We start from the raw sequence: 26,416 nt of genomic DNA on the forward strand, positions 1-26,416 counted from the left end.
CTTTTTCTTTCTCTTCAAATCTGCCGCCTCAACCACCACTGCATCGCCCTTTTCTTCTTCTTCTTCTTCATTGAACTTTCCATCTTCTTTCTCTTTCTTTGAACTGCCCCCACCCCACCTCCATTCCCTTTGGATCCGTAAAAGGGTGTGATGAATAGGGAAAAAATAGAAAAGCCAACAATTTGTTCTTGCTTCAAAATTATTATTTATGGTAGTGTTTGAATGTGATGAACTTGAAGCTCTTTTTAATGGAAAAATTATAATTTCTTCATTTCAAATTAATTTTTCAGTCAAAATTGCAATCGTGATTGAGTTGAGGAACATGGATCTTATTTAATTATGAATAAATAAAAAGAAACAAAAAAAATGAATTAAAAAAGTAAAAATTAAATAATGTTGTATGTGGCATTGATGTGGCAATGATGTGGCGCTGACATATCAATGACGTGGCGCGTGTGAAATGCACTTGCCATTGTGAGACTGGTATTATAATTTTAGGGTGATATTAAATTCACTTGAAAAGAGATTAGGGGGGTAAATAACTACCCGTAAAGTTTAAGTACTGAAGTAAGTTTTCGTGCCAAGTTCAAGGGGGTTTTTATGTATTTTCCCAAAGAAAAACAAAATACATAAATATGCTCTTTCATTTGGATTTAGTTGATATATATGTCATTTAACTTTTGATATACACAAGTAGATACTTAAACTTGTATAAAATTTAACAAGTAGACACACATGTCTAACGTGTCATAATACACATAAGACACCGACACAAATTTTCATATAGTATGTCTCGTACGACGAATGCGTTTATTTCTTTAATTTTATACAAATTTAAATGTTTATACTTATGTACACTCAAAATTGGAGAATATAAATATCAACCGAAACAAATTGAAAGACATATTTATGTCTATACTTATGTACATCCAAAATTGGAAAGTATAAATATCAATCGAAGCAAATTAAGAGACATATTTATATATTACTCCCTCCGTCCCTATTTAGTTGTCCACTTTAGAAATGACACACAGATTAAGGCAACAATAATTAGCATAATGAAGTTACAATTTTACCCTTATAGTACAATTTACTTCCAAAATAAATTCACTCAAGATAACTAATCAATGTTGGAAAGTTCATAAGTTTATTTACTTTATTTATGACAACTTTTCACTTTAACTAAGGGTATAATAGGAACAAATTTGTTGTCCTTACTTAATTTGTCAAAATGAACAACTAAATAGGGACAACTAAAAAAGAAAATATGGATAACTAAATAAGGACGGAGGGAGTATATCGATAAAAAAAACTAAACATAAAATAGGGGCAAAATGGTGTAATCCCATGACAGTCACCCCGAATAAGCCTTGTCGTGCACAATCAAAACTCCAATACGAACTTTGAATTTTGAAATAATCCGGTGTAATCCATGGCAGCCAATCGTAGGTTTTGTACCACGTGGGCTATTGAGTCCCCATAACAAGAGAAAGACATCACCCTTAAATTAGTATTCCAATGTATTATTATTGTTGTAATTTAATACTCACTATACAATGAATGATACTCCACTTCCATTTATTTCATTTATACCCTCTTTTGCCATGAAAATATTTTCTTATATATCATTCATTTATTTAAATTCTATTTATAAGATTACATCTTCTTCTTTTTTTTAAATAGTTATAGGTGGAGAATCCAACTTTTTTTCTAATTAGGTGAAAATTTAGGTATTTAAATAATTGAGTTATTAAATTTTTTTTTATTATTGGTATTGTAATTGATATCGTTTAAATTTTGAGAGTCATTTTTTTAAATTAATAATTTTGACTATGCATTCAGATATAAAAACTTTACTAATATATTTGAAAAGGTTATAATTAAAAACACTCATTTGACTTTTGAAATGCGAAAAATATCACTTAAATTGTGACGACGATGAATTTTATTTTGAACGGAGAATATAATTTTGAATTTCTCCAATAAAAGATATTTCCATATATATATATTGTGCAGTCACTAACATATGCCTAACTTTCCATATATGTTTTGTGCTTCTCTCCATCTTTTTCTCATATTTTCTACTCAAATGCTTACCTTTAAATTCTTCCCCTTCTTAATTTAATTAATTAACTAGGGTTCTTTCTAGTAATTATTTTCTACTCTTAATGTTTATGAAAAGAAAAGAAAAAAAAAACAATTTGATCTTGTGCAAGATATAGAGAAATGGGTGATTCTTCTTCTCAATACATCCACATGGTAAGTATTTTAGTTAACATCTTTTCTTGCAATACTTTCATTTTTAGATCGATTTAAGTTATATATACTGATCGTGTAACAGATTTTTAGATCGATTTAAGTTATCTTTTAACTGATATGATTGCGTAAATATTTTTTACTATACGATATATCGTATATAGAAGGTTTTTTATTATTTTTATTATATAGTAATGAAGAAAGTGGTGGTGGTGATGTAGGTGCAACATTTGATAGAAGAATGTATAATATTCAACATGAGCCAAGAAGAATGCATGGATGCACTCTCCAAACATGCAAATATCCAGCCTATTATCACTTCCACAGGTAATTAACTAGTCCACTTTGTCACTCTTCTTTGCCTTTTTTTGATGTGTGGGGTTGGGGGGTTTGGGAGGACGATTTCAGATGTGTAGATATTAATTGTGATATTATTATTTTGATGAATTATTTCTTCGAATAGAAGAAGATCGTGTAAATACTTAGATTTTACAGGGTAGGGGGTAGGCATATAATAACAATATAAATTAGATGATACCTACTAGCTAGTTGAGGATAGGTTTTAAACTCGTATGAAACTTTTATTGTTATTAGTATTATTTATTATACTCCTATATATTTTTAACATCTTTTTATTTTATTTTATTTATTAATTATGATGGTTGTGATATTAGCTTAAATAATAAAATGAAAGTCACATATAGTTGATCTTGACTTATTTGGGACTGAGAAATAGTTATCAATGTTATATAATATATATTTTAGTGTTAGTATTTGATAGCGCGATAATCAAATTCGCACCACATAAGGCGGTTAGTAGAAAAAGTGTTTCTTGTAGAATGTCTTTTTACTCCTGACTTGAATTCAAGATATTTAACTAAGAATATAGAAATTTTATCCATCCCTTGGTACCCTTTGTGGTATTATTTAGTTCATGACTAAAATTTAATTTTAATTTATCCCATATAACATTAAGCTTTAATATTATGATTGTGATATATAATTTGATAAGTAAAAATGTCACATAAAATAAAATAGATCGGAGAGATATGTATACATTTAACTTGAATAATGAAATTATATGTAGTGTGGAAGGGATTGGAGAAAGAAAACAAAGAGTTCTTTGAGGCATACAACAAAAAAAGGGGAGAAGCAAAAGTATCATCATCAATACATGGTGAATTGGAGATGACAAGACAAAGAATCCATAATATAATGTTGGATTCTTCTTCTAATAAAGATTCCAATGACAAATGATCACAACAATTATATTATATTATTAGTATTAGCAAATTTTGCCTTCTTCTCTATTCTTGTGACAATGATGTTTGATGTGAACTTTCAAAATTAGCTCAATGGTTAGTTCATTCAAAAAGTTCTAGGGGTAATAAAACAATAAGATAGGGTTCATGAATGGAAGGTGGTCCTATAGGTTGTCTTATTCCTACATATATGAATAATTAAATAAGAAAATTTCTCTTTTAAAGTTTTATATATATATTTGAAATAATGTAAGATGGATGTGTTTTTTTTATTCATTGTACCGATTGAATGCATACTCAAGTGATTAATCTAGATGGGAGAATCATAACGATGAAACCAATCTAATCTAAAACTCGAAAGACAAGTTCCTTCATATGTTTCTCGAAAAAAAAAATCTTTAAGCAAATCTTCTAGTGTATTCCTAGTTTCTACTCTTTCTTTATACTAAAATTAGAAATAGAAAGGGAAAAAAAGTCAATTATTTTCTTCTATAGGCCTCTTCTACTATATTACTTTAATGATTGTGATTTATTCAAAAAGAGTAAAACTAATGATTAACAAAAAATTCTTAAAAAGTAATTTAATACCTTCTTCTATTGATTCGGAAGGTAGATTAAATAAGGGATAATTATTTATACTGACGATTTATATAAAATAGATGATAGATAATTTTTTGATTGAAAATTTTTAAACTATATACATTGACGCTTTAGCTTATAAAAATAATATGATAATAATGTAAAAATTATTTATATCGACGATTTATATGTTTTAAAATGGGAAATAATAAATAAAAGTGATGTTTGGATTTGTGATGGTGGCAAGCAAAACTGTTTGACACGTTATTGCCACGTTCTTTAGTTGGCAGTGCCTCCTCAGTCCACGTGCCAAAGTATAAGAGTCCATGTTGGTATTTTATTTTATTTTTAATATTTTCTTTATTCCATGTATGTTGTAGGTGCGTGCATTTCAATATATTCGGTGAATATTTACAACCTCTTAAGTCTTACCAATACAAATATAAAATGATCTGCCATCAAAACTTAACAAAATGAAAAATTCAGCCTGCAATAGCTTGGTGATGGATGTTAAGGAGACCATCATCCTGACTTTTATAAATAACACTATCATCAAGTTTTCTTAGAAAAGATTAAGTTTGATCAATACAATTAAAGATAACCATTAACAATCACTAAAAGTTTACCTCCAATTCTATCGAGAAAAATGTCAATGACAATTGTCAAAGCCACCAACATGCTTTTTTTAAGTATTTCGAAAGTTTTATTTTAACTTCGAAAATATTTCGTTATAAAAGAATCACTTACTTTCCCATATACTCCAAGCCCATTTTCAAACATGTAAAAACATAAATAAAATGTTGCATCGTTTTTAATGTTATATTCTAAACATTGAGAATATGGAGGTTTAAATCATTGACCATTGAAGTCACGTTGTATTCCTTCAAAATTTCTTATTGAAAAAATTAATTCAGCAGGTTGACAAGTTTCCTTCTGTATATAATATCTCCTTATTCGGTTATGTATATTAGAAGAAAATTCTAAAATTTGTATTCTTTCAACAGGATCGAATTTAAGATTCAAATTGATCTTTCAACAGGATCGAATTTAAGATTCAAATTGATCTTTCAACATGATCGAATTTAAGATTCAAATTGATCTATACTTTGTCATTATCTAATGCTTTGAAAAGATAAACAAGTATCCTCACAATCACAATGTATATTCTCACAATCATACAACAAGAGGTGATTCATGGCATACAATTATTCCAATTATCCTCATTTACGATTAGGGTGATCAATAATGCAACATTTGCATACATACTTGCATTATAATGAAGCAATTACAAACATATATCACACCAACATGAAATCACAACCATCACCTATCTCGAATCCAAGCTTGAATCTCCTAAGGCACTTGAATCTTTCCTTTTCGGATTCTCTCCGTTTGTTCTAGGTCTACAAACAACAATTACGCAAGGATCAACAATCAAAGGTCTAATTATCCGGATTATAACAAACCCAATAACCCTAGACCAAACCCTTGATCCCCATATCCAGATTAGGGATTTTTCCACCATAATTCCCAGATCAAACCCTCCCCCATCGATAATTACCCATGAATTTACATTCTACGGATCGAAAAACGGATTAAGGGAGTAAAATTTTTATCTTTAGTGCTAGAAGAGATGGAAAACCTTCAAGAAATAGTTTTGGGTCATTTCTTAGCTCTCAAGAACAAACTTTTGAAGTAAATAACGTTTTTGGGGGTTTTTTACCCTATTTAAGTCGCGTCTGTCCAGCTATGGCGAGATCCATCCCGCTACAGCGGCATCAATCTCGTTACGGCGGCACGCACGGAGACAGAATACTGGAATTTGAATTCCAAGCCCCCATTTCACAACACACCTTCAACCCTTGACATTCAAAGACCACCTGTTCACGCTAAGATCATTTTCGAGAGTTCTACTCGCTCGAATTCGATTCCGTAAAGTCGTACGGGTTCCTTAACATCTTAGCTATCCACTCATGTAATCAAAATCATAATTAAATCACCCAATTGTTACCAGATTTCCCTAGACTTTACTGACTCCGATTTCATCCAAATCTGGACTAGGTTGGGAAATTTCAAGTTACTACGACAAGTTTTCTGATCCCAACTCTTTCTTCATTGACTTTTCCCTAACGACGGAATCAGGTTGTTACAATAAAATTTAATAAATGAAAAGACATTTACATCAAAGATACAATATTACTACATCTTGATTAAAGTTATATTTGAACAAAAAAGATAATTTAGAGTTTAAATTCACTTCACGTTTAGCGTCGATTCTTTTCATTCTATAAATTACTGTATTTATTAAAATTTAGGCACATATAACTAAATTTCAATCATATTGAATTTATTCGTTTTATTAAAAATTCATATTTATATGACTAAAATTCATCAATATTTGTTCGAATACATGTATCTATATATAATAAGCTACAATGCAAAGATTTTTATAGTATTTAGTTACATTGTAACTATCTTGTTAGCTTTCAACCAAAAGGAGTACTTCTTTTAAATAATAAATATGTCGTTGTATGAGTTATTTATTACTCATTCCTTTTGAATTTGTTAATCTGATTTTGATATGACATATAGTTTACGAAAGTAAATTAGATTTTGAGAAAAAATATTAAGTGATACTTGAAGTTGTCCCAGATTTTCAAAAAGACACCTTAACTTTGCGTGCGTCCTATTACCACACAAAACATTCAAAATCACAATAAATACACATTTTTTACACAATATTTCCACTTAGGACAAAAATATCCTTCGAATGTGCAATTTCTTAAAAACAAAAAGTGGGACCCATTATTGATGTATTGAAGGATGCTTTGGTAATTTCCTATGATGAATTCGTTTTGTTTGTTTCTTTTAAATTTATTTTACTATATTAAATAATTGTATAAAATATTATAAATCACGATAATTAATTACTTAAATATTTAAAAGATATAAAAATATATAAAAGATCTGATTGACTCTTCAAATTTTGCCGGTGACACATAAATTGGAACAAATGAAATAATATCTATTATTTGAAAATTTCTTAGAAAGTACTATAAATTATAGTAATTAACAGCTATAAATAGTTCAAAGACAAAAAAAATTGATTGAATCTCAAATTTTTTTTAGTACTACATAAATTGAGAAAGAAGAAATGACCTCTATTATTTGAAAATGACGTAAAAGTATTATAAATCATACAATAAGAATTAACAATTTAAAATTTTAAAAGACTTTAATGCTTTATATTTATTCTATTTCCACTTTGGACAAAAATATCCTCCCAATATGCATATTTTTTTAAACAAAAAGTGAGACCCATTATTGATGTATTGAAGGATGCTTTGGTAATTTTCCTATGATGAATTTGTTTTGTTTGTTGTTTAATTTTTTTAAATAATTGTATAAAATATTATAAATCACAATAATTATTTACTTAAATATTCAAAAGCTATAAAAATATGTAAAAGATCTGATTAACTTTTCAAATTTTATCGGTGACACATAAATTGGACAAATGAAATTACTTAGAAAGTACAATAATTTACAGTAATTAACAGTAGAATATTTTAAAGAAAAAAAATTGATTGAATCTCGAAATTTTATTAGTACCGCATAAATTGAGAAAGAAGAAATAACCTTTATTATTTGAAAATTGCGTAAAAGATATTACAAATCATACAACAATAATTAGCAATTTAGAATGTTAAAAGACATAATTTTTTTTCCCCATAGTTAACAATAATTAAAAATTTAAACTATTTTAAATTAATATTAAAGTTTGATTAACTCTTTACTTTTGTCTTTGTCACATAAATTGAAACAAAAAATTAAATGATACATATTGGGCCCGTGCTAGCACGGGCTTCGATGTCTAAGTGTATATATATGACTGAAGTTTGCAACCCAAAAATAAATCTATTTTTACTTGAATTTTGATCCCTTGAAGGGCCCAAAACAAAAATCCAATTCGTTGAGTCAATTAAGTCTACCCCAAACAAGCCCAACAAGGCCCTTTTATGGTTACTCTTTCTCCATTGTCAAGATTTTAGGTTTTATCACAATTACTGCATAAACCCTCTTTCTATTTAGAATAAATTACATGAGTTAATATCTTAAAATGTCACTGAACTATGAGAAATTATCTTGTAAAGTCACTAAACTTTATTTTGTATCACTAAAATCACTCAACTTTACACTTTTATCTTCTAAAATCACTAAATTATATTTGTCACTAAAATAAATCTGACATGGCAAAATAAATTATTTTTTATGCCATGTCATCATGGACCCCACAAATAAATAAAATTATAAAATTAATTTATTTTAATGTCATGTAATCATGGACCCCACAAAAAAACAAAATTATAAAATTTATTCATTTTTATGTGTTCCCCTCTTAAATCCTGTTTTTGCAATAAAATCCATAACTCTTTTTTTTTTGGACTATTTCAATCAAAATTTCTTTCTTATCAATAACATTTAAAAAATTATAATCAACGTTGGAAATAAATGTTAAATTCAATGGCACATACTATATTGCCTCTCGTGTCCACCATGTGACATAATCATACTTGTACATCAATTCCAATATAAATAAGCAAAATACAAGTAACATTAGAGCATTTCTAAAAATATATTACATACTAGGCTGTTATGAGCACCATTGTTAGCAAAAAAAAAAGAACGACAACAATATATAGTGTTGTAATAGGTGTATCACATAACCACAAAAAATTACAAAGATAATTTCTATACTTTGCTAGGATTTCCAATCTTCTTCTTCTTCTTCTTCTTATGAACTTCAACAATGTACTCCTTCATGACTTTTCTCTTAAAGAGTCTGCCTCTCTTAGAAGTATGAGATAGTCTAGTAGTTTCGATATCTTTAATTGCAACTTCATCAACACCTTGAGCAGCCACTACATCAGTTTGAACAACTATTACCTGTTCTTCAATTGGTGCCTTGTGAACAAAAAAAAAAAAAGAACTAAAGATAATGGTAGAGAAAGCATTTAAATTGTATTAACTTTAAAACAATGATTACCTGAGTAATGGTCGACTAATATGCCAAATTCAATCCTTGGTGATTATTATTCCACATCTCCGGGCTTTACATATTTAAATAATCCCCATCATTTGAAGCTTCTTCAGCTGGACTTATAGCCTCCAAATAATGGCTTGAAGATGATTCTCCGGCTTTGACAAATTTATAATGTCCTATTGCATTATGTCCATACTTTTTGCAAATCGAACACATAACCTGCGTAGAACCTTTTTTGGATAACTTTTGAGGTCGCCTTTTTTCAGACTTTTGCTTAGCTCTTTTTTCAGCTTTTCCTACAGCTTCAGCCTTCTTTTTCTTCTCTAATTCTTCAGGCTCTTTTTTCCTTGATTTGGGCTTTCTTCCTCGTTTTTTCTTCACAATTTTAGGTGGTATTACCTCTCCACAATCCACAACCTCAGGCCAGTGATCTTCTGGATTTGTTGGATTTATGTAATGTGAATATACATTCTTAAAAGTTTCAATTGTGTAGAATGTATTCACATAATCCTCCACTCTTTCACTATTTCCAATAATACATGCATATGCATGAGGACATGGTAGTCCAGTAAGTTCCCATCTTCTACATGTACAACTCTTTGCCTTCATGTCAACAATATTAACTCCACCAGGACCATCTACCGAGACTCTTGGTCCCCCTGAATAATTAGTTTTAAACCAAATTGCTTCCTTGCTAATCTTGTTCAATTTTTTCACAATTTTTGGGCAAATTGAACTATCAGACTTTGCAACCCACTCTCTTTTCTTGTACATTCTTTTCATCAACTTGTTTTTTATTATTTCTAGCATTATAATAATAGCTTTATCTCTAGTATCAAGTATATGCCTAAAATAAGTGCTACATTAGTAATACATATTGCAAACTAATAACTACAACAACTAGATACTTAGTGTAATCTCACAAGTAAGGTCTAAGAGATAAAGTGTGCATAGACCTTACTCCAACTTAACATACACCAGTCGATAAAGGTGATCAACATAATCACAAATAACAGAAAACAACACCATCCTAACAAGAAACTTATCAGTCGATATTTCCGAAGACAACCTCAGCCTGACAATGTAACTTATGCAATTACCTAAAGGCATAAATAACAGCGTGATGACCAAAAAATAAGTGGATGAAAGTATTTAATTAATTAACTGTTAAAGCTTTCACACAAGTTGTTGAGTAACATATCACATTTTGTATTTGTTCTAAACAATGCTCTAGTCCAACTTTGAAATGGCCTTTCTGAGTTATTGAGCCACTCTCTTGCCGCTTTGTCCTCTTGATCAAGTGCTTCCATGCATTTCTGGAAGATCACCTTATTGCTAGCCCTAACAGCATTCCATACCAAATCCTTCAAAGCTTTGCCTTTATGTTTTTGCTTGAAGTTCTGATACATGTGTCTAACACAATTTCTATGTTCAGCTTCTGGAAACAAATCTTTTACAGCTCCAATCAGACCCTACATAAGAAACAAAGTAGTAACATATGTATACTAAACAGAAAAAAGAACAAAAAATATAAAAGATTTTTACTCAGTTTTTGCCTGTCAGACATAAAGGCAATGTGGTGACTATTTCTGATGTCTAAATCATATCCAAGATTGTCAATAAACCAGCTCCATGTTTCTTTACTCTCTGTTTCAGCTATCACGGCATAAGCGACTGGAAATATACAATCATTTGGATCTATTGCCACGACAGATAATAAATTTCCTCCGTATGTGCCTTTTAGCCACCAACCATCTAGGCTAATTAATGGCCTACAACCCACTTTAAAAGCTTCCTTAAGTGCTCCCAGACACACATAAAATCCTAAGAATTTTCGCCCATCTCTCCAAATGACAACATTAGATCCAGGATTAGATCTCAATAATTCAGCTCTATACGATAGTAACTTGCCATACTGAAGACCCTCATCACCATAAATCCATTTTAATGCTTTACTTTTAGCCCTCCAAGCCTTCAAATTTTCTATAGTATAATCAAAGTCCTTCCTTACTATTTCAACAATACCACTTATGTTCCAACCTGGATCAGCTCTAAAAATATTCAAATACTTTCTAGCAATGTACTTAGGAGATAAGTGGAAATTATCAATCACCTTAGCACCTTTATGTTTTAGATAAAGTGACTTGATTTGAACAGTTGGATCATGCTTATTCACTTTACTAGCATAAATTCTAAAGGGGCAGTCATTAACCTTACAAATACAAACCACCCTCTGTTGATCATTGGGCTTAAAACGTAACTGCCTTCTTTTTCTAATACCCAATTCCCTGCAAGCTTCTTTGAATTGCTTGAAATTCTTAAACTTCATCCCTAATGCAAATCTAGGCAAATTCTTGTTTTTACCTTTATCATATTCTTCATAGATATTATTTTTCTGACCATTGTTTTCTCCTTTATCAAATTGAACATCATCATCAGGCAATTCATCTGAATATGCATAATCAGATTCAACATCAGCATTTTGTAGAGGTACTAAAATTTCAGAGCTAACTGGCACATTAACACTTGCATTTTTGGGTCTTCCTCTAAGCTTTTTGACTTGTTGATCGTCAATAAGAACTTGTTGATCGTCAATAAGAACTTGTTGATCATCAATAAGAACTTGTTGATCATCAATAACATCCCGGAAATCGTCATTTTCATCGGACAAATTATAGTCTGGATCACTAAACTCCTCACCCACTTCATTAGTTACATCACCTCTAATACCTTGTAAAACAACTTTAGTTGAATTTCCCTCAATTAAAACATTTTTGTCCACACCATTATCCTCCTTATTATCAACTATTGTATCTTCAATGTCGATATCGCTAACAACTTCCAAATAGTTTGAAAAATGTAGTTCTAAAGCCTTTGAAGTTTCAGGAAAAAACATGAACCAGAAAACTCTGTAATAAAAAAGATAGAAAGAATACTTAGCATTAAATATTTACTTTATACTAATAATAGTATAATCATAAAAAATAAACAAGTCACTCTTACAAACAAATAAATATTAATCCATAAGAATAATTTATAACCTGAATGAAAGAAACCCCATATAGGCTAATGCCTAAATTTTTAATTTTAGAGCACTACAATGGAGACTAAGGTTACAAAGACATTAGATAATCACATCCTCGTACACGAAATCAACAATGAACTAACCTCCTCTAAATACAGGGGAAAAAAATTAGAATACAAAAAGCCTTAAATCCATTTCGAGATTCTACAAAAAGGACAATATAGTTAAAAAATTTATATTTTTTACCTCGTTTTGAAGTAGGATTCATTTACCAAGAGCGTAGAGGTCCCTTTCGTCGGCATTAGAGGCTTGTGGGTGCAGGGGGGACCATTCTTTTATAGATTTCATCACGAAGAAATGAAGGAATCCATTGTTTATGAAAAATTTCAGCATCAATAACCTTAAAATAGACTTTACAGTGCCTCTTTGTAGATGAGAATTTTGGGAGAAATAGAGAAAGAAGTAGAAGAAGGAAGCGGGAGATTTGGGGAGATTTGGGCAGAAATAGGGTTTTACTGTTTTAGAAGAAGACAACTTATGGGTGGGTATGTATATTGATAAATTAATTTTATAATTTTATTTATTTGTGGGGTCCACGATGATATGGCATAAAAAATAATTTATTTTGCTATGTCAGATTTATTTTGGTGACTAATATGGTTTAATGATTTTAGAAGATAAAAGTGTAAAGTTGAGTGATTTTAGTGATACAAAATAAAGTTTAGTGACTTTACAAGATAATTTCTCATAGTTCAGTGACCTTTTAAGATATTAACTCTAAATTACATATTGTCTTTCTCTTTTGTTTGCCAAACTTTTTGTATTTTTGGATCCAAATTTAAGCGGTTGAAAATATAAAAAATTGTAGTGGTAATTTTCATGTCGTTTTCAAGCAACAATAAATAAACATTCTTCTCATTTGTAGAATCACTAGCCATGAAAGAAAATTAAGAAAATTCTAATTCAATGGAGTTTTACTTTAACTTTTAAAAACTAGAAGACAAAACTTATTGAAATTTATGTCAGATACATAACTTTGAAAATGATTAGATAGATGAAAACCTCAAATTGTTTTGTTGTTGTTTCAAATTTCAATTTTAAAGATTTAATAGTGAAATTCGTGGTGTAGAGAAGGAAGAAAGAAAGAAAGAAAACGGTGATGGAGGTTGATGAGGGAGAGAGAATTGATTAACATGAAAGCTTGAATTGGTCATGCTTTAATTGTGCATATAACTAATTTTAAGAGATATGGATATCTAATGACATCTTCAATGATATATGGTATAAAATATTAAAACTGGTAATATATGTAACTATTTGAAAGTACAAGTAAGGTTACAATATATCATAGTGATGTATGTCTAATAAGGTAGTTTTAAGTCATTGAGCGTCACTTAAAGTTGTTCGCATATTTCACTTAGACACCTTAATTATATTGTGTACCTATTGAACACTTATATTATTTAAAATGAGTATCTATTAGGCACTTTTTACTGACATGGTATGAAAAGTGCAACTCCGAAAGAAGTTGATGTCGATGGTAGTTGAAAGAATGGTTTGTTATTTCAACTTTCTTTTTTATATATGTCTAAAAAAAACATATATGAAAAACATAGTTGGATTAATTATATCGTGTATCTATTGAACACTTATATTATTTAAAATGAGTATCTATGAGACACTTTTTGCTGATATGGTATGAAAAGTGCAACTCCAAAAGAAGTTGAAAGAATGGTCTGTTATTTCAACTTTCTTTTTTATACATGTCTAAAAAAAAACATATATGAAAAACATAGTTGAATTAAGAGAAAACAAGGGGTGATGATGGGGACGACAATAGAGGATGTACGCAGCATTCGGAAAGAAGTTGAGTCGATGGTAGGTGGACAATAACTTAACAACATTTTCCCTCTTTTTTGGTCATAATTTTTTAATTATTATTTTGACTCAAAATGTCACACGTACATCATTTATTCGACAATTTTTCACGTCATCGCGAGTGTACTACACTCACTTTATATTTTAACTGATTGTCAGAAAAATGTTCAGATGGTTCTAATCTAAATGGGTAGAAGTGTTCAATAGGTACAAACTTTAGTTGATGTGTTTAAGTGAATTATACGGACAACTTTAAGGGGACGTGGAGGACTTAAGCCAAATATTTTTGAGCAACTTTCATATATAGCAAACATAAAAATCATATTTGTATGTTATAGTTATAGTTTGCATAATTGCGCTTTGCTATGGAGCTTTTGATTTGTATAATTCGCTACAAACATTCAATTTTATACAAATTGTTCAGTTTTGTAAATTCATTTTTACATTGTAATTTGTATAATAAGATCTGTATTTGCATAATTATAAGTGTATATAACAAATATGTATATATATATATATATATTTGTATTTGTATATACATTTTTCTCTCGTTTTATACAAACAAAAACACATTTTATACCAAAATATATAAAATGACTACTTGTATACCGAAAATGGCTAATTGTATATCGAATCATATGAAAAAAAAAGGGGATGTTTGTTGCGAATTACAATTAAAATAAACTATGACTATAACATTTAATTTGAATTATTAGTTTGCTATTTCATACAATTTTTCGAATATTATTTACTTGAATTTCGACCACTTGATGGGCCTAAAGCAAAAGCCCAATTCATTGAGTCAATTTGGCCTACCACCAAACAAGCCCAATAAGGCCCTTTTATGGTTCACCCTTTCTCCATAGACAAACTTTCTTTAGACAGTAAATTCCACCATTATCGTTAGGGTTTAAGAGCTCTTACACTCTTTCGTCTTCACCAAAGCAATGACAACCTTAATCCCTGTTGGCTCCAGAACAAACCCATTTCAGAAACAGCTTCACCATCATCGTCCAATTTATGCTAAACCCATTTCTTGTCTCACCTTCAGAACCTCACCTCCACCATTTTACCCCTCCACCATTAAAGCCTATTCTTCTTCACAAAATTCTAAAATCCCAAAACCCCTTATCCCTCAAACCCCTAATGAACAACCCCATAACCCATTCTCATTCGTTAAGCCAACACTCATTGCTACAATTACTGCCACTACCCTTTTGTTCGCAAGATACTTTGTCTTCCCGAAACCTGCACTTTCTAACCAAGCTTTTACTCCGTCGGCTATGGAAACTGATGTGGTGAGAGATGCAATTTCAGAGGAGGAAAGGGAAAGAGCAATTGAAGAACACCTGGTTACTCACCCGGATGATGTGGAAGCGTTAAGGATTTTGATGGAAATTCGGATAAAGAATAAGAAAATGCTGGATGCTATTAGCATTATTGATAGGTTGATTGAGCTTGAACCGAATGAGACCGAATGGCCCTTGTTGAAATCTCATTTGTATGTGAACTCTGGGGAGATTGAATTGGCCAAAGTTGGGTTCAATGAGATACTAAAGAAAGACCCTTTTCGTGTCGAGGCTTATCATGGACTCGTTTTGGCAGCTTCACAAGATGAATCGATTGAGGAATTGGCGGAAATCGAGAAGAAGGTTGAGGAGGGCATTAAATTGTGTAAGAAGGAGAAAAAAAAAAGTGACTTGAGGGATTTTAAGCTGTTGCTTGCACAAATTCGGGTGATAGAAGGGAAATATGAAGATGCATTGAAGGTTTATCAGGAGTTAATTAAAGAGGAGCCTAGGGATTTCAGGCCTTACTTGTGTCAAGGAATAATATACACATTATTGAGGAAAAACAATGAGGCTGAGAAGTGTTTTGAGAAGTATCGGAGACTTGTACCGCAAGGGCATCCCTATGCTAGGTATTTCGATGAGAACATGATTGCAACAAAGGTTTTTGCACAGAGGGCGGAGAATGAGAGAGCTAGCTCAAAAAGCTGAATAGAATAAGGCTTCAGTTCTGCTGAAGTTCAGATTGGATGGTAGAGGTATGGTGGAAATTATTTTGCTCTATTTGTTACTAGTTACATAATGGTTTGAGCTTAGTAGATGTTTCAAATAAGTTTGTCTGGTTTGCATAGGTTTATTGTTATATGAGTTGTGGAGTAGCAATTAGGTTCAGAAAAAAAGATCTTTTTTTTGTTAGTCAGAGGGGAATGAAGGCTCTTTAATAATTTTCAGCAGGTATCTGAATCGAACGACATGTGATCATAGTTCATTTAATCAAGAATGGAAGTGAGAACCATGCTTTGTGATTTTTTCTTTAATTCTTTTGAAACTTCCATGATATGTGTTTGATATGAGCTGTCCTTTTACAAAATGAATGCGCTTGATATGTGTTGTGATGTTGAGATGGAAGAGACAGACTTACACAGCCAACTTTGCTGCATAGAGTATTATAGATGTAAAGAGCTGTTTGAGGAATGACTCTGCTTCATTGTCAATGTTCCGGTTTCCTCCATCAACCATTGAATGCTTGATTGGTTCTAATCGTGATTGCATCTGTAAATCTTATTATGGAGACAGTTTTTGTACTTCACCCCTGTTCTTCTTTTGCAACTTTAACCAGTTTTGAAGCAAGTCTAATCATCAGTGCATTAGGATATTTTATAGCGCTTGAGTTGTCTGATAAAAGCTGTACCATACAACCACATTTGATCCTAGCTTTCAGAAGTGAATTTACTATCTTTGTAGTTAGAGATAACCATGACTCATGACCGCTAGATCAGGTTTGGGATCCTAATCATTGGATAGAGTTGAAAGAGAACAAAGGTAGCGAGCACAATTTGAGATGGGTCAAGGAATACTTGTCATTGCAGCCATTTCCTGTAGTATGAGCTGTTGTTAATTCTTTATCAGTTATTATGTTCATGACTAGAAGTGGTTTTGTGTGGATAGCCAGCAACCAGAAATATGTGTTACTCCATAAATATCTTGGAGGATTATCTTCCGACAACAATTTAGCCATAAAGCTTGGCAGATGGCAGTGAACCTGTGTAGAAGAAGCATGCAACTGATGTTGTTGTCCCACTTTATTTGCCAATACTCGATGCTCAACACTTGTGTACTTGTCATTTGTTATAAGCTGAAAAAAGCAACAAAAATAACCATAAATGATATCAGTGCCAAACTAGCTAGGTGGTATATTAAACTCTTATTGATTGTAGTTGTTTAGAAAAGTAAAAGAATACTAGCCTGCAGGTGTAGGAGGAACATTAACCCATTGATTCTGGTGAAGCACTTGAAGTCCTCCTATAGGATCTTGTAGAAGCACTGTGATAAAGTCATTGTCAAAATGTTTGTTGGTGCCTATCTCGAGTTCTGGCTGGGGGCATGCTGGATAGTAATGTCCCAAAATACCTAGCCCCTCCGCGCAATCCATATCCTTGAGATGGCAACGATTGAGACCAAGACCTTCTGACAATAATTCAAGTAAGGAGCAGCCTAGTTTCATCAGATCCTTAGAGTACTCCATTAGTATTTACTGCAGTAATTTCAAATAAAATTTGATGTAATGCCGCATGTTGATATTTGAAAAAAATTAAGTATACTCAATTGGCTCAAAGGGACCATACTTCTAGTTGAATTCTCCAACAATATCCACCAAAACTCACATTAATCATAAATCAGCTGCAAGAAAGCACTTAACCATAACAACATAAATCATGGTTTGCTGTTTATTTTTGTCATAAATGAAGCTGGTTGGTTTTCTAATACATGTTCAGAAACCCCGAAACATTTTGATCCCAATCTTCAGACAAGTGTGGCTTGCTCAAGTGGTTGAGCACCTTCACCATGAACCAGTAGGTTGAGGGTTCGAGTCACACTCGAAGGTAAGTGGGAGCACAAACTATTGGTCCTCTTGGGGGTGGGGAGGGGGAAAAAAGTTCATGTTCAGAACATCTACCCGCATGCTGTTGGCAATTCTTGTGGACTGGGAGGATCAGGAGCCATTAAACAGAAAAGTGTGTCTCCTCAATTTGCAGCTGGAACAGAAGGGCTATACAAATCAAAATTGCTAGTATCAATCACCCTCTTCGTAGTATCTCGAGTGTAGTACTGTTTCTTAACCTCAACATCTTGTTCAAAAAACTCTCGTGTTCCTTGCAGCATTTCTTCCCAGACGGATGTTGGAATCCCATGTTTAACCACTTGGAAGAAACCCCATGTCTCCGATGCATCTCGAACTTCATCCACAATCTCTTTGTGTTTGAATGGGTCCTCGTCGATGCCTTCAAGGTCTATCAATGGGAAAATGAACTGTGTTTCACATGTATCCGAGGACTCCTGCCTTTTTTTCTGTGGTAGAATGAATATTTGAGGTACCTTATCGATTCCAGCATCATCAAAGGTTTTTAATTCACTCATTTTGTCATAACTTTTCTTAACTGTGACCTGAAAATCATTAGTGCTAGAGACCACCATCTTCTTTTTAGGATGTTATGAACTAAGGTCACTTAGTCTGAGTTGTCATTGCAGTCATTTCCTGATATGAGTTGGATGTTAATTCTTTATCAATTATCATCTTAGCCACCAGAAACATGTATTGCTCATTAGTTCTTATTTTGTACTAGTTTTTTTGCTTGTTTTATGTTGGTGATTCCTTCGGCACTAACCTTGCTGTTAGTTGAGTCTTGACTCAAAGTTGGGTTATCCTAGTAGCACATTCCTTTGCCATTTTGGGATGCTTGTTTAAGTCCGTAGAGGGACTGATTCTTACCGGTAAGCCAGATGCTTCGCGAACCCTATTCAACTTTAAGGCATTTCGTTGCACTTTAATCACCCTCGTGAAGAGGTGCACTCCGATACCATTGATGCCCAATAGCTTTTATAGTAATGGCTGGATCTGAGTTCTCCCCTGTGGAGAATATCCATGAAGGAGAGACATGTATACTTCCTTTTGGAACACGGTAAGGCTTTACGCTCCAACTCACCTTCGCAACTCTAGGTGTCATCGCACTCAAGTTACCATTATTTTTCCACTGCGCCATTGGACAAGCTAAACTTGCTCTAATCTAAGTGTGTCCGCTCTTGTTTGGGTTCACTCAGCAGAAAGCTAACTCTCTTCTCAATTTGACATTGACTGCAAATCTTGTTTTCCTTGTTATAGCCTAGCCTTCTGTTTATCAGTTTAGGTTCTTCATCTTCTGTTCATCTAGCTAGGTGATGCTTGATGGGGAGTGCCTTGATGATATTTCCCTTTTGTGCTCTTTTTGCTTGTGCGCACCTCGACTGATTAATCAAGTATCCACTGCCTCTCACCAGCACAAGTGCCAGATAACTTCCTTTTTATTGTCATGTATTCACTTCATATCGAATGATCTCGTCGATCATGATTTTTTTGCCAAAATGATTTATTGAGAGATCGAAAAAGATACGAAAACTCTATTATCTATATTTGAATTTCAAAATCAAGATTTAGAATTTGTTTTCTTTAAACTGGTGTATATCTCACCTAAGGGTGTGGCTTAGTGGTCAATGAAGTGGGTTGGGAATCACAAGGTCTCGGGTTCAAATTGAGGCAAAACATTAGGTGACTCTTTTTTCCATTTGTCCTAGTATCTGTTGTTGCTGGGATGTAAAGTTGATGGAGAGAGGTAACGACGTATCCTATGGAATTAGTTTAGGTGCGTTATATGGTTAGCGTAAAATCCCGTTTGTCTAAATTAGGCCTTGATATAAACATCAAGTTTTGTCATATATATAGAGAAGTCATTAGTTCTCTTTAATAATTTTATTTCTTTAATATATGAGAAATTTATAATTTAATAAAGAAAAATCTATTTTTAAGTTCAATTTAAAGTAGATGCATCAAATTTTGGTAAAGAAAAAGTGAAAGTAGAGAAGAAAGACGGTATTGAAGTGGAAAAAGGAGACAAATTAGAAAGGGCTGAGAGTGAAATTTCTCCCCTACATACCTTTTTGCAAAGTTAACTGAAATTTTATATTTTGAACTTAATAGGAATCCAACGCGATGTAAGACAGTTCGATTCATATCTAATATGGGTATTACAACATTAAAGGAACATTTTCTTAGTACAAGAAGACCACGAAGGATGCACCTCTACGTGCTAGTTATTGTGCAAAGTAGAAAATGAGTGTTTTCCTATTTCGACTTTTTCAGAGCCATTGTGTTCGATAACACACTTGAGACAATGACAAGTTCTCTGCCCTTCTAGGTCCGACATAAGTTCTTTCCGAAAATTCAAGAAAAGGTCCTGACGAGACAAGTCCACTCATCATTAGGAAAAACATTTTTCTTGATCTGGGTGCTTATCAGAAACAACCTTTCTACATCAATACATAAATATGACTCTTAATTTGGCTTCAGCAGACAATTATGTCCTCCAACTTTGAGTGTGCACAAGAAGACACTTAAACTTGTATACAATTGAACAAGTAGACACACCTATCCTACATGGCATAATACACGTAGGATGCCATGTAGGACGAATGTGTTTATATGTTCAATTTTATACAAGTTTAAGTGTCTACTTATGCACACCCAAAGTTAAATGTCATAATTGACAGCTGACGCTAAGTTAAGTATTATGTTTATGTAATATGCCTAAAGTCTTTACGCTCTTATGGGATCACATTAAGTAATGTTATTATATGGATATCAAGTGAAAGTGCAGTAATATAAAGTAAAAAAAAAAACAATATTCTTGAATAATGAAAACTCTTCACCAGATTCCTCTTTCCTTTGTTAGTAACTGTTTCTTCTTTTTCAGCTCAGATTGCTGGCAGAAAATTATGAAACAATGATGATATTATTTCATGTCACTATGACAATACTTTTTTCACCTAGCAAAAGTTACACTGACAAAATTTGAAAAAAAACAAGAGTTTAAATTAGCTAAAAATCATATATAGAAACTTATCTTGATTGTACATGAAAAGCAATATTTACTATTTGAATGTAGGGTCAATCAATTGTACATCTACCTTTTTTACATAAAATTATTTGGTTAAGAGCAAATATTTTATTTGAGAATTTGCTTCAATGTTTGGTATTTTTAATCATTCATAAATTAATTGCGTGCTTCTCATTTTTCACTTCGAGTCTCATGGACCACCTAGTTTTTTCTCCTAGCTCTTTATTGCTTTTAAAAATGCTCGTCGTTATATATATTTCGTCTTGACAAAGTGGTGCTCCGACCAATTGAACTACAATCCAAGAAAATGTAGGATCTAGCAGAAAATTGATCTTTTTTTTAATCTCCGAGTTGGATATTTCTGAAGTACAAAGAGGGTTATATCATCTCATGGCGGATTGGTGAATAATTGGGCCGAGCTGGATTTGAACCAGCGTAGACATATTGCCAACAAATTTACAGTCCGTTCCTATTAACTGCTTAGATATCGACTCAGGAAGAATCAATTTTCGACTTATTGGTAATCTAATTTGTGACTTATTGGTAATTTAATTTCTGACTTATTTTCGTCGTACCCTACCCTTAGGGGAATTCGAATCTCGGTTCCTCCTTGAAAGAGAGATGTCCTAAACCACTAGACGATGGGGCTTGTTTGGCCAATGGTCATCATACTATTTGAAATTGTCAATATAATCAAATGATTCTATCCAAGGGATCCCCCNCCCCCCCCCCCCCCCCTCAAAATTGCATAGAATAGTTTTTTATTTGTTATTGACAAATTATTAACGCCCTCCTAATAAATTTGGTGACATTTAAAGTACGACTTGTCATATATATTGGGTCATTTGATATTTTTTCGTTCTCTCCTCTAATTGAGATATTTCTACCTCATTCAAAAATATGTATATTAAATCACTAAGAAGTTGGAATGTGTAGTTCAGTTAATCGTTTTTGAAAGTGATTTGTATTACTATTATCAATTAGAATAATTCATGATCGACTTGATTAGACTAAAAATTATATTCCTCCAAAATACATTGTGCTCCATAAGTGTAGTGCTTGTAATATGTACTTTGCGAAAAAAATATTTGTTGATTTGATAGATTGCACTTTTTTCCCTTTTCAAAATATTGCTCCTCTTCATACTTGAATTAAATTACACATATTTAGTTTTGATTAAAAAAAGAAGAAGATAGAAGTGGTTAGAATAAAATAATCAAAAGTGGATCAAGGACAAAATATCACTTCTTCCATTTCATGATTGAATTGAAAATAGTGAAATATTAGACTTTTACTTCTTTTTCTTCCAATAATTATACAACAATTTTAATAAACTATTATTAGCTTTTTATAAACCAGGGAGCTTATAACCTTTGCCCTTCGGATGAACACTTTGTCGTAACTTGTTAACTGTGTGATAGCTCACAAACCCCACCAGAGATTTAAACCACACTAGACAAGTTTCATGCGATGAGCTCATGACTGAGTATCAGAAGGAGGCTGCATTCGATTCCAGGTCTCCCACATAGGAGACCCACCTCCCAACCACTCGATCAACCATGCTCTTGCGGGAACTGTTATTGTTATTATTATTATTATTATTATAATATAGTATTTACACATCTACATAAACAATATATCGACATGGTATAAAAGTGTATAATAATGAATTTATCTGAGCAATGTTTGTTTAAAATTTGTCCAAATCTTCACCAAACGGCATCACATTCCGTAGACAACTTCCTTAGAATATCTAACACAACAAACACAATATATATAATTTTTCTTCAAAAGGGATTTAGAGTTCTGAACCTTCTTGTCTCGACCTGGCTCTGTCCTTCACTTCATCAAGTTTGTCCATCAATTAATGATGAGTTACCTATTTAATTAATATAATTTCACCATTATAATCTTACAAATCAGTACTTCTAACTACAAGTTGAGCTCTAAACACTAACAAAATATAATGTGACAATTTAAGATATTATTAACTTTAATTTAACATACCAAGCCCTAAGATGCTACTCTATTTCTATATGCCTAGTGGATCGAGGGTTAAGTTTCTAGTTAAATTAGGACAAAAGTAAATGAAAGCCATTTGAAAAGAAACTCAAAAAAAGTAGGTTTAATTACCCTATGTTTCTAAGAAGATTTGGGATCTTTATACATTATTAATTGGAGTACTATTTTAACCTATTTGGATTTTTTGTTTTCGTATATCCAATTAGATTTTGCTAAAAGAAAAATTTCTTATATACTTCTTATTAAAGACTTTTGGATAGTGAAATCATATATAGATTTGTTTTTTCTAAGGAGAACCTATAAATATCCTAAATTAATATTAATTTATGATTCAATTACTACAACAACAACAACCATACCCTCAATCCAAAACAAATTGGAATCAGGTATATGAATCATCCGTGAACCTATCGTACTTATAAATTGCAATTTAGGTGCCTCTAAAGATTGTAGTGAAAGGTAAATCAATACTTTTTCATCCTTAATAGATTACGATTGTGTAATCTTTTTACACCTCCAATTCGACACATAAGTGAAAACTCTTTTTTCCCTAATATCTAAACATTATTTTGGTGGTAAGTGATCACTAATGGAATGATTTAGGTTAATTAATCTAGAAGATTAAATGATTCCTTTAGCAAGGGTGGCTGCTTGATGAAACCCTAATTTATGGGTATTGATTAGAAGTGGAATTGGACCTACAAAATACAACTTTAATAATTAAGACAATTTGCTTTTTTTTTTTTTTAACTTTATCTTTAATTAATTGTTGCTTAAAGTCAAAGTTATTCAGTTAAACAGCTCCATCCTTGTTCAAGAAGTTGTATTAACTTGTCACCACTCTCAGTAAAAACAATTAAGTAATTAGCAAATTAGGGCCTTTTAATTTAGTGCTTGAGAGTTGGATAAAACTGTTTCTTTCTTAATCAATGGTTTCGATTTTGAGTCATACTAGTAAAAGACACTTCCTCCAAATAAATTCTATGTAACACAAATTTAAATTAGTTAGGCTCTTATGCAAACACCGAACATCAGATAAAAAGTCATCAAAAAAAAAGTGTAGTCACATTTTTTAAAAATAAATTTACCTTTTTCACAATTGAAAAATAGGACCACTAAATAGTTAGATATTAATATTTATACTACTCGATATGAGGCAACAATAGGACCAAACGAATAATTCCATACAAATAGTACAAAAAGTCCGATCACTTAAGACATTGTTACTATCCAAGTTAATTTATATAATATATATATTAGGTGCGTTGGCATAGCAAGTACATATTTGTCTTTCGAATTATGTCAGTTTCAAAAATGTATTTATAATGTAAAAATGAGTTATATCTTATAAAAAAATTTACTTTCTTCTTCCATTATGCGTATTCCATCTTTAGAAATTTGTCAATCTTGAAACATGTTTCTTCTTTTACCTTGAATATATAAGACAATTTATAACTATTGAGTTTCACATTGGTCAAAGTTAGGGTCGTTGATCTCTTTATATGATATTTGACAGTTCTCCCCTCAAGGTTATGTTAGGTCAATGTTCATTTATTCATCATAGTATTAGATTCAAGCCTAATTCAATTCATTATATATTTTCATTCGATGTTGGAAATTCATCTTATATTATTTACGCTTTAGATGTCCAATCATGCGGAGAAGTGTTTGATCCCACATTAGTGGGCATTTATAAGGTCTTTGATCTTCTTATATGATATTGACAATCCTCTCCTCGTGAGCTAATTTAAAACTATATATCTAAATAAACTCCGCAATGAAATTTTAAAAAATAAAAACATAGTAGCTAGTATTATTTTTAACTAGTAGTGTATCAATTTGGATGTCTTTTCTAGTGTAATTTATAACACATTGAAATAAGCAACTCAATGGTGGCGTGTTTTTAGCCTTTTTAACTTGACTATTTTACACACACACTACCAAACGTTTGGTGTCTTGCAAAGGGATCTAATAATTAATGAAAAAACAATAACAGTGAAAAGGGAAAATAATAATAATAATAACAGCATGGGGACAAACATTATTATGGTAGGATGAAAATAATTAGTGTCTTGGAGAAGACAAATGATTCCATTATAGACTTGTCTTCACCATTCATGCACACTGAAAAAGAGGTGCCATTCACTCACCATCTAATCCTATTGTACCATTTTGCACACATGAAGAACCTAATACAGTTTGTGCGTACCTTGACTAATTTCATGAAATATATGTCACTTCTTGTTTGACAAAGTTAGGACAGATGAAAAGAAATCACCTAGTATTTATCTTTTGTGGAAATTTGAAATTGCGATCTCATAGTTCTCAACCCACTTCATTAACTATTAGATCACACTCTTGAATGTGAAACGAAAAAAAAAACTACTATTTGCTAAATAATTTTTATCACATTGCATGTATCTGGAATTGAACCCCTTTCACTTATTTTAGTTTTTGGGCTGAAAAAATTCATCTATTCAAATGAATCATTTTCTGGTACCCATTCACTTTGCATGTGGTAAGACAACAAAATTCAGTTCATAAATTATAACATTGGTATGCAATAATTATAATCATTGTTATTTATTTAGTGCAATATTACAAACCTCAATGAAAAGTAACTTGTATATTACTAACTATATATTATAATTTATCATCAAACCAAACGAATTGAATAGTAGAAACTAGAAAGTACCACTAGATTTTTATTATTATTATTATTAAGAGACAAGAAAACCTAGAGGTTAAGTAGGCCTCCATAGGATTAGCCTTTTTCATAAGAGTGAAATTTTTCAAATGTGAAGATTCGATATCGATGTTTTATGTTTTATTCAAATGTCATTTTTCTTTAAAAAATCACTCCAAAGAGATTTGGTGTTTGGCTCCATTTAGGCAAATTCACCTTGTCTGACCCACCCCGCGATGTCAAAATTTAAAGTTTATAAATTTAAGATTTTAATTTATTTAAATTATAGAGTTTTAAATTAATACTCTTATATAATATTTTCTTCCAATTTTGATTTGGGCCGATAAAAAAAATCACCCATTTCGATAAGATAATATATTTTTAATAGCCTCCTTTATAAATATAAGGTCTCATTAATATTATAAATTAATACTTCTTTAAAAGTACAAATATATCTAAGACAAGTTAGTTAAGTGTGAGTTTATTGTGTTTTATTTTTTGTTAAAATTTAAATTTTGTTGAAACTTGTCTCTAAGTTTTCTTATTGCATCCAAAAGTTTCGATGTTGTCTTTTCAAACTGTATCATAAAATTGTAATGAATTCTAGATGCGATAATACTTTCTTATGTGTAACTGGTTTCAAAGGTATTATTGTATCACCTTCAACTTCATCATCAACATTGTTTTTTCCTATGATATCCACAATTTCTTCTAAGCTAAGAACCTT

At 31.5% G+C, this 26,416-nt stretch overlaps 2 protein-coding genes and 1 pseudogene across 5 annotated transcripts; 2 read left to right on the forward strand and 1 right to left on the reverse strand.

The window, feature by feature from the left end:
- Positions 1-2,038: 2,038 nt before the first annotated feature.
- LOC125871157 (uncharacterized) lies at positions 2,039-3,727 on the forward strand. Its single transcript, XM_049551751.1, has 3 exons — positions 2,039-2,259; positions 2,478-2,583; positions 3,344-3,727. Exons 1-3 carry the CDS (start codon positions 2,227-2,229, stop codon positions 3,511-3,513), a joined length of 309 nt encoding a protein of 102 aa, XP_049407708.1. The 5' UTR covers positions 2,039-2,226; the 3' UTR covers positions 3,514-3,727.
- An 11,194-nt stretch (positions 3,728-14,921) lies between these two features.
- Positions 14,922-18,351, forward strand: LOC125871504 (protein SLOW GREEN 1, chloroplastic-like). 4 transcript variants are annotated; one of them, XM_049552108.1, is made up of 2 exons: positions 14,922-16,091; positions 18,214-18,351. In XM_049552108.1, exon 1 carries the CDS (start codon positions 14,992-14,994, stop codon positions 16,042-16,044), a length of 1,053 nt encoding a protein of 350 aa, XP_049408065.1. In that variant the 5' UTR covers positions 14,922-14,991; the 3' UTR covers positions 16,045-16,091; positions 18,214-18,351. The 4 variants fall into 4 exon arrangements, with proteins under 4 accessions (XP_049408065.1, XP_049408068.1, XP_049408067.1 ...); XM_049552111.1 differs by lacking the exon at positions 18,214-18,351 and adding an exon at positions 17,305-17,323; XM_049552110.1 differs by lacking the exon at positions 18,214-18,351 and adding an exon at positions 16,285-16,364.
- LOC125869995 (1-aminocyclopropane-1-carboxylate oxidase homolog) lies at positions 16,847-18,528 on the reverse strand (annotated as a pseudogene).
- Positions 18,529-26,416: the final 7,888 nt, after the last annotated feature.

The sequence above is a fragment of the Solanum stenotomum genome, chromosome 7 (assembly GCF_019186545.1).
Source record: "Solanum stenotomum isolate F172 chromosome 7, ASM1918654v1, whole genome shotgun sequence".
Classification (NCBI taxonomy): Eukaryota; Viridiplantae; Streptophyta; class Magnoliopsida; order Solanales; family Solanaceae; genus Solanum; species Solanum stenotomum.